Below are 14,800 nucleotides of genomic sequence, written 5' to 3'. Positions count from 1 at the left end.
TCAGTTCAAAGGAAATCATTGTGAACTCAGCAGTTTCCTCCTCCATACCAAGACTATGCCATGCTGGGGAAGGAGTGGGGCAAATTTGATTTTAAAAATTCCACAAAGTTTGGAGCCCCTAGGTGGCTCAACTGGTTATACATCCAACTCTTGATTTTGGCTTAGGTCATGATCTCATGGTTTGGGCTCTCTATGCTGACAGCACACCTGTGCTTGGGATTCTCTCTCTCCCGCTCTCAAAATAAATCCGTAAACTCTAAAAAAATTACCACAAATTTTTCTACAATTTTAAATTTGGCTGTTTCTTGATTGGGCATTTTCTTGGTTGCCATAGACCATTGACTATTTCTAGAGTTCTTATTGGTTATTTTAGCCAGCTTTCCTTCTTATTTTTAAAATATCTCCAAGATAGAACAAGAACTTTGGACTTTCTAATGCACCATTCTGTTGATGCCTCTATCCAGATTATTTTTTCAGTATTTAGTAAAACCTGCTTATAATTCTGTCACTTGTACAGGGTAAACATGATCACTTAAAGTCTATTTGCTTGGTCACTGATGGCCTGTAGAGGAATACTGGCTTCAGCTTTTGGTTACTTTTGTGGAATCATATTGTCTCATTTTAACTTTTGTGAACTTAAAATTGTTTTCACTTTATCTCTGGTACAGTCATGTGTTCTTTTCAAGGAATATGTGCACATAATTTACTCACTATTTTAAGTCCTCTGTACAAGAAGGTTTCTACAGAATCCTACTCTAGCATAGTGACAAGAATAGGAAACTGCATCAGTTTTCTTATTACAAACCAAATTTTCAAAAAATCTGTTTCAAAGTGTTTGGTGAGGAACCATTGTTTTCTTTATATTATATTATATTATATTATATTATATTATATTATATTATAATATGGTGATAAAAAACTTCTGTGATTTTGTAGCTAGCTCCCCACTTTGGATGGTATTTTTTCCTAGCCTTTCTGCATGGTACAACTGAAGTAAGCATGTTAAAGCCAAAAAACTTTTTTTCATTGCACAAATAGAATACTCATAATACCAACAATGGCTTCTCAACTTTTTTCTTCTCTGGTTGAAATAATTTATTTAATGCTTATGAGAGTTATGTTTATCTTCTTCTTGACAACAGCTCTGCAAATTATTTATTTAACTTCTCTGCCCAAGTGCTAGTTAGGTGGTAAAGCATCATTGTAACAAAACAGATATATTTCTAACAATAGCAACACTAGTCTGTATCCACAGCTAGAACTTTTGTTCTTTTACCCAAACCCCTCAGAATAGCCTGGTCATCAATTTATAATAAGTATATTTCCTTCTTAAACAGAGGTATGGGTTGCCAAAATTATCAGACACCTTTAATAATGTGTTATTTCATACTCACCATGTTTAGCAAAACCTTTTTTGGGAAGATTCATTGTCTGGTTTTAAAAATTAGTATATTATTATTATATATTTTTAAGAAGAGACTCCCAAAGAAATACTGACAATATTTAGAAAACATTTTTATAAAAATAATATTTCCAGTTACATGTTCTTTGGTTTGCCATGTCACTCAGAGACTTTTCATAAGGTCAATAAATGTTTAAATATTTTAAAAATATTAAGCATAGTTGAAAGAAGTTGAAAGAAGTCTCAAAAAATAACTGCTAAACTTTTGAGCTTTCTGCATAGCTTTCCCTACCTCAATCAATCATACTACTACTACGAGTGTTATATAAACCAGAAACCTTGGTGTCATTGACCCATCTTTCTTTTCATCCTCCAATAAAATCAATTTATCATTAAAATTAAGTGTATTAAACTTTTTAATGATACCTCAAATAGAACCATGAGTTTTCATTACACCATTACCACTCAATTTCACTCTATGGTTATCATTTTCTGGACTACCGTAAGGTGTCCTAATTTGTCTCTCAACATTTTCTATTGCCTTTTCCATCCTTTTTTCCAAAACGTATTTTTATCAGCTCTCCATCTTCCATGAAATCTCTAAAAACAACCAATTGCTTGCAGGTTATAGGCCATCTTTCTGCTTAAGAACGTAAGGCCCCACGGGCTCCTGGGTGACTGTGTCGTTTGAGCATCTGACTTTGGCTCAGGTCATGATCTCACAGTTCATGAAATGGAGCTCCACAGCGGACTCCACACTGGCAATGTGGAACCTGCTTGGGATTCCTCCTCTCTCCTCTCTCTCTGCCCCTGCCCCACTTGTGCTTTCTCCCTCTCTCTCTCTCTCTCTCTCAAAATAAATAAATAAACTTTAAAAAAATAATGTAAGACCCTGCACAATCCTGCTCTTACAGTTACTGTCACATCACATTTGGCCTTTTTATTTGTGCATTTCTATATCTTTCACTGCAATATGAACAAAATGAGATTTTTTTGTTCACTGGTTTTTTCTCAGGACAGGCACGCTGTAGGACTCAATTATTTAGTGAATTCATGATTAAATGGTTGTTCTCTGTGTACCAGCTACACTGCTGTTAATATTTCTCAAAAGTTTTGTATTATCTTTCAGTGTAGGGTCATTTTATTTTATTTTATTATTTTTTTTTTTTAACGTTTATTTATTTTTGAGACAGAGAGAGACAGAGCATGAACGGGGGAGGGGCAGAGAGAGAGGGAGACACAGAATCGGAAGCAGGCTCCAGGCTCCGAGCCATCAGCCCAGAGCCTGACGCGGGGCTCGAACTCACGGACCGCGAGATCGTGACCTGGCTGATGTCGGACGCTTAACCGACTGCGCCACCCAGGCTCCCCTCAGTGTAGGGTCATTTTAAATATTATTTCTTTTCCTATAAGTACTTTGTCTTTCATTTCTATCCTTGCCTAAGTCTTTTTCAACATCTGGGGTTGATAAGAGGTTTGATAAGATTAAACTATTCCCATATATCAGATAAATTCCCTGTGCTTTTTTCATTATAGTATTTATGACATAGTTATCTTCACTTTTATTTATTTGATGTCTTTTATACCAGCACAAGAAGAGAAGATACTTCTGTTGTTTTCTTGACTATCAGATAATCAGAGTCTCATCTAGTGCTGGAAACAGTACTATAAATTAATCAACTTATTGCTAGTGTGTTAACACTTATTAAATAAATACCTTTTATATCAGTATCGTAGAGAATTCTTTTAATGAAATGTCAAATATAGATGTTATTTCAGTTATTTTACTTTGGCTTATTTTCTTTTCAGGTTTGCAAGAATAAAGAATGTGTAGATGCTGGATATTTGAATTATGATTGTACTCCAGGAAAATGCAATGAACGTGGTGTAAGTTCAGTAATGTGATGTGAGAATAGAAATCACTGAGAGTAATACTAGAAAGTAAACACATAACTGAACACACAAACACAGACACACACACACACACACGTTTATATACTCATAAACCACATAAGAATATTGGCCTCATTTGACCTAAGTATTATTTTAAAATTCTACTGGAACACAAATAATTATAGCTCTTATCTTAAAAGATGATATTTCTCCTGGTTTCAGGTATGCAATAATAAAAAGAACTGTCACTGTAACCCTTCATATTTGCCTCCTAATTGTGAAACTAGTGATGATGCATGGACTGGTGGGAGTGTTGACAGTGGAAATTTTCCGCCTCAAGAAGCTGCTGGCCTTGACAGTTCTGGTAAGTATTAATAAAAAATTGAAAACATAACTAAAACTACATTTTAACTTATTAAATTTAATAAAATAAATAATATTTTATCTAGTTGTCTATAATCTATATTTAGATTAGATATGGCCTTAAATAATAAATCATATGAGGAAAGTTTATATTTTACTTGTAGAGAGTAATATAACATAGGTAACATATATTATATATAAGGCATATCAGTAAAAGCCCAGGCAGAAAAACAAAAATCACTTTAGCCCTTCACACAGAAGGAATTCAACATAAGGCATCAGGCAACACACAATGGCAGAGATGAAAGCCAATTGGAGAATCTTTAAGCAACACAGGAATCCACTATCACTTCAGCAGTTGGAGGGACAATGAAAGGAGGTAGTATTACTAGTACCAAAATCTGAGCCATCTAGCATGACTTGTAACTATGGTCAGGGTTACATACCAGCATGTAGATCACAAGCAGAGGTACTATCTATCATGAAGAGTTCTAGAGCATATAAGCCACTATGGGAGATGGTGCAGAGACAGGGGTTAAATACTATAAATAATTTGACTATTCTGACCCTCCAAAAGTTTTTCAGTTACTCCTGTTAGCCTAATATAACTAGAAGTCTGGAGTTCTTAGAAAATGTAGTTTCCTACAATTTTTCTTCAAAGAAGATGGATTTTAGAGTAAGCCAAGCATATCCAATGATGATTAGGGACAGTCTTAATATAAAAACCTAAATTTCAGATAATTAAAGCAGCTTTTCCCAGATTTTGAGCTAGAGGTAGTTCTTAACATTTCCACATTCATTCCAGTGTTTGCCATATGGTAATAGATTGGTAAGTTAAAAACATTAGAGTATACTTAATGCATTTCAAACTGTTTCCATTCTGTAGAACAATTAGTTTGCAGTAACTTATCTTCAAATCAGCTGTAATTTATTGCTTTTGTCCATGCACACACATGTCATTTCACCAATAATCAGAAGAGACCACTTCTTTCATTGAGTCCAGGTTGACTTTAGTGGTATAACTGATCAATAAAATGTATAGAAGTGAGATTCTGACTGGGTTTTTTAGAATACCAATTCTTGCAACTCTCATTGTTGGAATGCTCATTCTGTTGAAAATCATCTTCCCTATTTGAAATTTGACTACATTGAGACACAAAATATGAATTCCCCAAATTTATGATGCACAAAAATTAAATGATTGTTTTAAATTTCTATGTTTGGGTAAAGTTTTCTGCACATCTTTCTATCTATAATAGAAAACAATTTGGTAACCAGACAGTGTATTTATATAAAAGGAATCCAAGACATATGGCATTAGCTTTGGAATTGGATGGTACATGGAAGGTAGAAAGTCATCTAGGAAACTGTTGAAGACTTTTGGTATATGTTGAAATTGTCTTGAGAATACTGTTGGTGAGCAATTCGAAGATAGCTTTAAAACATGTTATTAGAAATTGGAGAAATAAGGAAATTTATTATAAAGTGGCAAATTGTTTGGCATCACTGTTGCCTGTGACAATATGGAAAATAGAATTTATGGTTCTGGTCAGCAAGATTTCCAGGTAGATTGTAAAGATTTCCAGTAGGTGATTTAATTTGCCTATGATAAAGTATGAGAAGAGAATAATAATTAATGAAGACACATTTCAATTCTCAAGTAAAATGTAGATCAAATATAAAAGACAGGATTTTGTGTTTTGTTTTGGTTTGGTTTAGTTTGAAAATAAAATATTCTCATCCTTAGACTCTTCCAACAAAACATGCTTATTGAGAGAAATGGCTAAAAACTAAATCTGAGATATTGAACAATAAAATTTGACATCAGTTAATTAAGTCAAGCATGTGACTGTAAGACTCTTTTAAATCCTAAAAAAACCCAAAGTGATGCATTTTATAGATCTTATCTATGCAAAAGCTCTTCTAAGTGTTGTATTAGAATGCTTCTAAAAACTCTGAAAAAGTAAGGCTATGAAGAATGTTGAATAAGTTATCTCATAGCAGCCTCACCAGGGTCCAATATAGAAAAAATGTTATCTCAAAAAGATTTGTGGGCATGACTTTTCCTTTGATTAATGGGGTGTACTTTTTATTTGACACACAAGAAGCCCACACATTTTAAAGGAATTGTATCAGCTCAGACTAAAAGTGATCAAAATAGTACATAAATTCTTTGAGTCCCAATTAGTTATGGGCAAGAAACAAGGCTGATAAAGCTATTCAGTTGTAAAAATGGCTATTCCTATGGAAAAGGAATTATAAATCAAAGATATAACCAAGAAACCAGAATTAAAATTTCTTTAGCCTGTGGGTTTATAATTTTTAAATATCAATACCAACAAAAATAACCAGCCCCCCACCCCAACTCTAGAAATAGATGTTTTCACAAGTTAAATCCAGAAAATTTTTGCAAGGAAGAAATACCATCTTCAAAAAACTGGTAGGAAGGACTTTTATCACCTCGTTGTATAAGGAAAATATAACCCTGATACCAAATCCAGACAAGTAAGTTAACATAGATAAAGTTACAGAAAAACATCTTTTATAAAAACAGATGTAAACATTCTTACCAATATATTAGCATATTCTATAGCTATCTATATTAAAAGGATAGTAATCTGGACTAATTGGGATTTATCTTAGAAATGCAAGTCTCCTGTATCACTTGAAAGTCAATCAGTGGAATTCATCAAATTAATGAAATTATTTTTAAAAAGTATACGATTTTCTCATGTGATGCATAAAAATCATTTGACAAAAAATTCAACACCTATTTATGATTTTTTTTAAAAAACAGCGAACTGACAGAAGTAAACTTGATCAATCTGATAAACAGCATCAATAGAAAATGTACCTAATACAACTTATGATGAAGTACATTGTTTTTAAAACAAAAAAAAATTCAAAGCAGGGGAACAAATTATGCTCTCACCATACCTATTCAACATTTTCCCATAAATCCTAGCCATCCTAGCTAGTGCAATAACAAAAAACAAGAAATCAAGAACATAAAGATTATTATCAGAAAGGATGAAATGAGACTGCATATGTTGTAGTTAAGTACAATATTAAATCCTAAGGGATCTATAAAACACTTCTAGAAGTAATATATTTTGAAAGATCAGAGGAAATAATGTTCAAAAGTTAGTATTGTTTTATAATAACAGCAGTAAATGGAAACCAACTTATAATTAGTACTATTTACACTATTATAAAAATATAATATTTTGGAAATAAATTTAACAAAATATGTATAATATCTTTACACTGAAACTAAAACAGAAATGCAGACAGATGTTAAACATAAAAATAAGTTGAGAAATTTACCATGTACACCAGGTTTATTATTTTAAGATTCTCACCAAATCTATAGATTAAAAAACCCAATCATAAGAGCATGCAACTTTTTATATATTAATATTTGATTCTAAAATATTTGCAAAAGTGCTCAGAATAGCCAAAAAAATTAATTAATTAATTAATTAAAAAAAAACAACCCACTCTGAAAAAAAGCTTAGTCTATTTCCCTTATATTGAATTTAGTATATTACAGATTTAAATATAGTTATGTTAATGAAGACAGTGTGGCATTGGTAATGGATAGATATACAAACAGATCAATGATATGGAATATGGAATAGGGAGTCTTGATATATGGTTAAACATTTTTTTCAAGGAAGATACAAAGATAGTTCAATGAATAAAAATCATTTCAAAACATTGTATTGTAACAATTGAATATCTACATAAGACCATTGATCCTTAAAATCTCAACTTGCCAATTTATATGAAATAAATCATAAATCTAAATGCATAAATGAAAACTATATATCTTCATGAGGAAAGCAGGGGAATTTTAAAAAACAATTTAAATGTTTATTTATTTTTGAGAGAGAGAGAGAGAGACAGAGCATGAGTGGGGGAGGGGCAGAGAGCGAGGGAGACAGAATCTGAAGTAGGTTCCAGGCACTGAGCTGTCAGCACAGAGCCCACGAACTGTGAGATCATGAACTGAACCAAAGTCGGAAGCTTAACCGACTGAGCCACCCAGGTACCTCAGGAAGCAGGGAAATTTCTACATGACCTTGGAATAAGCAATAATTTCTTAGACAAGACATGAAAATACATACCAATACAATACAATACAATACAATACAATACAATACAATACAAGAAAGGTATTTTGGAACTCATGAAAATTTTATCACATGTACAGTATTTCTTAATAAAAATAGAGTATTGAGAAAGACTGCTTCTGCTCTCCACAGGGGTCACACTTTCTATTCATCTATATTATCAAACAGTTCTGAAGAGAAACTACAGAATAAAGAGTTCTGAGTATAAATAGCAAAGGATAGGACTATTATAGAAGTTAGAAAAAATTTGGGGGGCACTGATGCTATAAACCTATCTACTTCATTTAAAAACATGTTAATTTATAAAACTATAAAAGTTTAAAAATTTTATGCTAATAGTCATATTAAAATATAGAAATGATTTATTTTTTAAATGACTCTCCAGAAATTTTATTTACTTACTTATTTATTTATTCAATTAAAGTTAGTTAACATATAGTGTAATAATGATTTCAAGAATAGAATTTAGTGATTCATCACTTACATATAACACCCAGTGCTCATCCCAACAAGTGCCCTCCTTAATGTCCATCACACATTTAACCCATCCCCCCACTCAACATCCTGCCAGCAACCTTCAGTTTGTTGTCTGTATTTAAGAGTTTGCTTCCCTCTCTGTTTTTATCTTACTTTTCCTTTCCTTCTTCTATGTTCATCTGTTTTGTTTCTTAAGTTCCACATATGATATTTGTCTTTTTATGACTGACTTTTCAGTTAACATTACATTGTAGTTCAATCCATGTTGTTGCAAATGGCAAGATTTCCTTCTTTTTGATTGCCGAGTAATACTCTATTGTATATATATACTACATCTTTATCCATTCATTAGTCAATGGACATTTGGCTCTTTCCATAATTTGGATATTGTTGATAGCGCTGCTATAAACATTGGGGTGCATAAGGCCTTTCATAGGGCATTTTTGTATCCTTTGGATCAATTCCTAATTGTGCAATTGCTCGGTCCTAGGATGGCTCTATTTTTAATTTTTTGAGGGACCTTCATAGTGTTTGCCAGAGTAGCTGCACCAGTTTGCATTCTCACCAACATGCAGAAATGTCTCCCCTTTCGCTGCATGCTCACGAACATCTGTTGTTGCCTGAGTCGTTAATTTCAGCCATTCTGTGGGTGTGAGGTGATATATCATTGTGGTTTTGATTTGTACATCCCTGATGATGAGTGATGAGCATCTTTTCATGTGTCTATTAGCCATCTGAATGTCTTCTTTGGAAAAGTGTCTATTCATGTCTTTTGCCCATTTCCTCACTGGTTTGTTTTTTGGGTGTTGGGTTTTGATAAGTTCTTTATAGATTTTGGATACTAATCCCTTATCTGATATGTCATTTGCAAATATCTTCTCCCATTCCGTTGGTTGCCTTTTAGCTTTGCTAAAAGGATTGTTTCTTTCACTGTGCAGAAACATTTTATTTTGGCGAGGTCCCAATAGTTCATTTTTGCTTTTGTTTCCCTTGCCTCCAGGATATACCTAGTAAGAAGATGCTGCAGCCGAGGTCAAAGAGGTTGTTGCCTGTTTTCTCCTTTAGGGTTCTGATGGTTTCCTGTCTCACATTTAGGTCTTTATCCATGGTAAATTTATTTTTTTGTGTATGCTGTAAGAAAGTGGTCCAGTTTCATTCTTCTGCCTGTCATGGTCCAGTTTTCCCAACACTATTTCCTAAAGAGACTATCTTTTTATCATTGGATACTCTTTACTGCTTTGTCAATGATTAGTTGGGTCCATTTCTAGGTTTTCTATTCTGTTCTACTGATCTATGTGTCCGTTTTGTGCCAGTACCATACTGTCTTCATGATTACAGCTTTGTAATACAGCTTGAAGTCCGGGATTGTGATGCCTCCAGCTTTGGTTTCCTTTTTCAACATTACTTTGGCTATTCGGGGTCTTTTCTGGTTCCATACAAATTTTAGAATTGTTTGTTGTAGCCCTGTAAAGAACGCTTGTGTTTTTTTGCTAGGGATTGCACTGAATGTGTTGACTGCTTTGGGTAGTATCAACATTTTAACAATATTTGTTTTTCAGTCCATGACCATGGCATATTTTTCCATTTTTTTGGTGTCTTCTTCAATTTCTTTCATATGCTGTCTATAGTTTTCAGCATATAGATATTTTACCTCTTTGGTTGAATTTATTCCTTGGTATTTTATGGTTTTTGGTGTAATTGTAAATGGGAGCGATTCCTTAATATCTCTTTCTGTTACTTCATTATTGGTGTATATAAATGCAACTGATTTCTGTCTGTTGACTTTATATCCTGTGACTGCTGAATTCCTGGATCAGTTCTAGCAATTTTTTTTTGTGGTGTTCTTCAGGTTTTCTTCATGTAGAGTATCATGTCATCTGCAAAGAGTGAAAGTTTGACTTCTTCCTTGACAGTTTGTATGCCTTTTTTTTTTCTTTGTGTTATCTGATTGCTGAGGCTAGGACTTCCAGTACCATGTTGAACCACAGTGGTGAGAATGGAAAACCTTGTTGTGTTCCTGATCTTAGGGGGAAGGTCTCAGTTTTTCCCAATTGAGGGTGATATTAGCTGTGGGTCATTCATATTTGGTCTTTATGATAATGAGGTATGTTCCTTATATCCCTACTTTCTTGAGGGTTTTTTATCAAAAAATGATGCTGTGTTTTGTCAAATGTTTTTTTCTCCATCTATTGAGAGGATTATGTGGTTCTTATACATTTTTAATAATGTGTTGTGTCATATTGATTGATTTGTGGATATTGAACCATCCCTGCAGCCCAGGAATAAATCCTACTTGATTGTGGTGAATAATGATTTTAATGTATTGTTGGATTTTTTTGCTAATATGAGAATTTTTGCACCCATATTAATTGGGGAAATTAGTATGTAATTCTCCTTTTCAGTGGAGTATTTGGTTTTTGGAATCAAGGTAATTCTGGCTTAATAGAATGAGTTTGGAAGTTTTCCTTCCATGTGTATTTTTGGAATGGCTTCAAAAGAATAGTTACTAGACTTTCTTTAAATGTTTGGTAGAATTCCCCCGAGAAGCCATCTCATACTGAACTCTTGTTTGTTTGGAGATTTTGATTACTGATTCAATTCCTTTACTGATTATGGGTCTGTTCAAATTTTCTATTTTTCCTGTTTCAGTTTGGTAGTTTATTTGTTTTTAGGAATTTATCCATTTCTTCCAGATTGCTCTATTTGTCATATAGTTGCTCATAATATTCTCTTGTTATTGTTTGTATTTCTGTGGTGTTGGCTGTGATCTCTTTCATTCATGATTTTATTTATTTTGGGTCCTTTCTTATTTAATTGATAAATCTGGTTAAAGGTTTATCAATTTTGTTAATTCTTTCAAAGAACCAGCTCCTAGTTTTGTTGATCTGTTCTATTTTTTTTTAATTAAAAAAAATGTTTACTCATTTTGAGAGAGAGAGCATGCACATGAGCGGGGGAGGGGCAGAGAGAGAGAGGGAAACACAGAATCCAAAGCAGGCTTCAGGCTACGAGCTGTCAGCACAGAGCCCAATGTGGGGCTCACACTCACAAACTGAGAGACCATAACCTGAGCTGAAGTAGGAGGCTTAACCAACTGAGCCACCCAGGCACCCCTGTACTATCTTTTTTCATATCTTTGATCTGCTCTAATCTTTATTATTTACCTTCTTCTGCTGGTTTGGGGCTTTATTTGCTGTTCTTTTTCCAGCAGCTTTATGTATAAAGTTAGCTTGTGTGTTTGAGACATTTCTTCCTTCTTTAGGAAGGCCTGGATTGCTATATAATTCCCTCTTATGACTGCCTTAGCTGTATCCCAAAAATTTTGAACTATTGTGTTTTCATTTTCATTGGCTTTAATGTACTTTTTAATTTCCTCTTTAATTTCTTGGTTAACCCACTCATATTTTAGTCGAATGTTCTTTAATATCCAAATATTTCTGTTCTTTCTAAAATTTTTCTTGTGATTTCAAGTTTCATAGTGTTGTGGTAAGAAAATACACATGGTAGGAGCTTGATCTCTTTGTACTTGTTGAGGGCTGAGAATTGAACCAGTATGCTATCTATTCTGGAGAATGTTAAATGTTCACTGGAGAAGAATAGGTATTCTGCTGCTTCAGGATGAAATGTTCTTAATATATCTGTTAAGTTTATTTGGTACAGTGTGTCATTCAAAGCCATTGTTTCCTTATTGATTTTCTACTTAGGTAATCTGTCCATTGTTTTAAGTGGGGTGTTAAAGTCCCCATTTATAGCATTGTATTATTATCAATGATTTTCTTTATGTTTGTGACAAATTGATGTACATATTTTAGTGTCTCAGCGTTGGGGGCATAAATATTTACAGTTGTTAGATCTTGGTGGATAGACCCCTTTAAGAAATGTCTTTATTATATTCCTGGTAATTGCTTTCAAATCACTGGTGTTTTCTCTCCTAGAAAGACGCTACATTGAAAATGCTTATCATTCCAAACCTACAAGATGGCCATTTTTCCTACTCATTCCTTTTTTCATTATTCTCTGTTTACTGATTGCCGCACTGGTAAAAGTTTATTTCCAAAGAAACAAATGGAGAACTGAGGAGTATACAAGCGATGAGTATATTGATTTCATATTTAAGATTCATTCTTTTTATAATTTTTTGGCGTATATATGACCTATTAATAAATAACAGCATGATGATGTAAATAATAATTCAGATTTAATTTTTATCTTCATGTAAAATATAATACTTAATATATTAATAATCAGTATAGTGCATAATAAATAGAATATTTAAAAGGTCAGGAATTTTAATATTGTAACAACTTGAACTCTGTTGGGATAAATTTAAGTGGAAACTATTTTTAGTTAATGTTTATCTACCTCTTTTTATTATTTGATCTTAATTATTAAATATGTATTAAACATTATTACTTTATTTTTATTATTTATATATTTCAAAGTATTTTGTGCATACTATTTTATTAAAAAGAAACAGAGAAATCTAAAAGAGTAATTAGTCTTTTAGACTGTTAAATAAATTGAAAGTTAGGCAACCAAAGGTTGAAAAGATTAAAAGTTAATAAATAGTAGACTGAAATATCAAGATTATAGTCAAGGCTAATCTTCAGAAAAAATAAAATAAGTTTTCATTAAAAAACCTTAGAAACATCTGAAAATATGCTTCAAAAATAAAAATAAATATTATACTTGTGTTACTTTTCTTCAGAGGAATTGCTTTAAAATAATTTGTGCCTTTGGGTTCTGTGTTGCTATTCATTTTACTTAATAAACATTAAATTTTATTAAAATATTTAAAGTTCATAAGATAATATAAATAAAAGAGAATACATTTCACAGAAATGATTTGAAAATGTTATGTAACATTTCTGAAATAATATGCAGGGTGTAAAATAGTTAACATAATTCAATTTGAAAGGATATTCATATGTTTGGTGACTTTATTGTGGAAAAATGATACCAAATATCTTTGGGAGAGAAAGTAGCTGGTAAAATTCATAGAAATAAATATGGCAGAAGATGAATCACAAGAAAGCTTAATGTTATTTAGCTAATAGTGTTATTAATATGAAAATTATGCATTCATTTTTAGGTAAATTTATATTAATGTATTTTTTCTCTTGTTAATCTTGATTACTAATTGATCAGTGTTCTCAGTGGTAATATATTCTTAAGGAGTGCTTAGTCTCAGATCCTAGATAGGAATTCAAAGCTGTATCAATATTGAAAGTGTATACAGAGTTTTGTGGAACAGTCTTGAAGAAAATATAATTTTAAGTGATTATATTTATTTTGAAATATATAGGCAACTTGAAAGTGAGAGTGAACCTAGGGAGTAGCCAGGAAAACAATCCATCATATCACAGTGAGTATAAAATAATGTAAGAGTGAAAGGTAGAGACAGAGAAACAGAAAATTTAATGTATTAGATAAATTTAAATAATATAATATATATTTAATGGTGATATATTGCTACATAGAATAAAAATTGAATTCAAAAATATTTTTCAATATTGTAAACTATGTCATAGGCATTGTAAACTATAAATGACTTTCCAATTTTCATTTAAAAATTTATTTGCAGTGTGATGTTTTAAATTTGTGTCTTATAACATTTAATCTTTGAGCATTTGTGTATTAAGTTGGTTAAAAATAAATAACATGATAGAACTCTATAATAAGGGTAACCCCATGCTATTTGTTGAATTAATCATTTTTAACTTGATTGGTCAAACAGGTAACTTTTTCCCTTTCATTTATTCTTCCAGAATAATTATCTTCGATGGACAGAAAAAAAGAAAAAAACAAAAACAAAAACAAACAAAAAAAAAAACAAAAAACAAAAACAAAACAAACCGCAGTTACCTGCATTGCCTGATTGGGATTCAAAACCTGCATGTTATGGTTCTGATCTAACAAGAAAAGATAGAAGATTTCTCATATAACAAATGTAATATAAATTTATAGTTACATATAAAATTCTACAGATGAATTATTTGTAAGAAAGTCATATTTATGAATTTTTATATTATATATTTATTTTTGAAGTTATACTAATTGTTAGTATGCACTAACTCTGTTAAGCAGTAGGCATGAGATAAAGAAAGGTTATAATAAATCTAATGTCATGATTAAAGGTCACTATTATATTTTAAATTGCAATGCTATGTAGTTACATTATAGTCAGGTCCATTGCCAATCAAAAAACAATGATTTGGAAATAATTCTCAATTATATGCTGCTCACAAAAGATGTACCTCAGTTATATAAAGGTTCAAGGTAAAGAATGGAAAGATACCATGGAAATTTATATAAAAAACCTTATACAAAAAAAAGCTTGATCAACTTTAATAGTGAAAGCATTCATAGAGTTAAAGAAAATTATAATGAAAATGTTTATTCTTAAGAGTAAGTTATAATAAAAAAATGCATTAGTCAAGGTTCTCCAGAGAAACAGAATGAATAGAATATCAATGATTGATGATGAGATGACAGATAGATGATAGATAGGTAGGTAGATATATTATAG

The 14,800-nt window shown here is 31.9% G+C and overlaps 1 protein-coding gene across 2 annotated transcripts in view; it reads left to right on the top strand.

Moving 5' to 3' along the window:
• The window catches only part of ADAM2 (ADAM metallopeptidase domain 2), a 135,391-nt gene extending 120,979 nt beyond the window's left edge, over positions 1 to 14,412 (top strand). The window contains exons 17-21 of one of the 2 annotated variants that reach the window (XM_019440716.2): positions 3,212 to 3,289; positions 3,518 to 3,659; positions 12,207 to 12,366; positions 13,577 to 13,636; positions 14,040 to 14,412. In XM_019440716.2, the coding sequence (XP_019296261.1) occupies positions 3,212 to 3,289; positions 3,518 to 3,659; positions 12,207 to 12,366; positions 13,577 to 13,610 (414 nt within the window). In that variant the 3' untranslated portion in view covers positions 13,611 to 13,636; positions 14,040 to 14,412. Of the gene's footprint in view, positions 1 to 3,211; positions 3,290 to 3,517; positions 3,660 to 12,206; positions 12,367 to 13,576; positions 13,637 to 14,039 lie in introns of those variants that run through there. The other variant, XR_008421606.1, reaches the window with a different exon arrangement.
• The last annotated feature ends 388 nt before the right edge of the window (positions 14,413 to 14,800 follow it).

This window comes from Panthera pardus, unplaced genomic scaffold (genome assembly GCF_024362965.1).
Source record: "Panthera pardus isolate Hobbes unplaced genomic scaffold, ASM2436296v1 HiC_scaffold_13, whole genome shotgun sequence".
Taxonomy (NCBI): Eukaryota; Metazoa; Chordata; class Mammalia; order Carnivora; family Felidae; genus Panthera; species Panthera pardus.
This window is presented reverse-complemented; position numbering and strand designations above follow the sequence as displayed.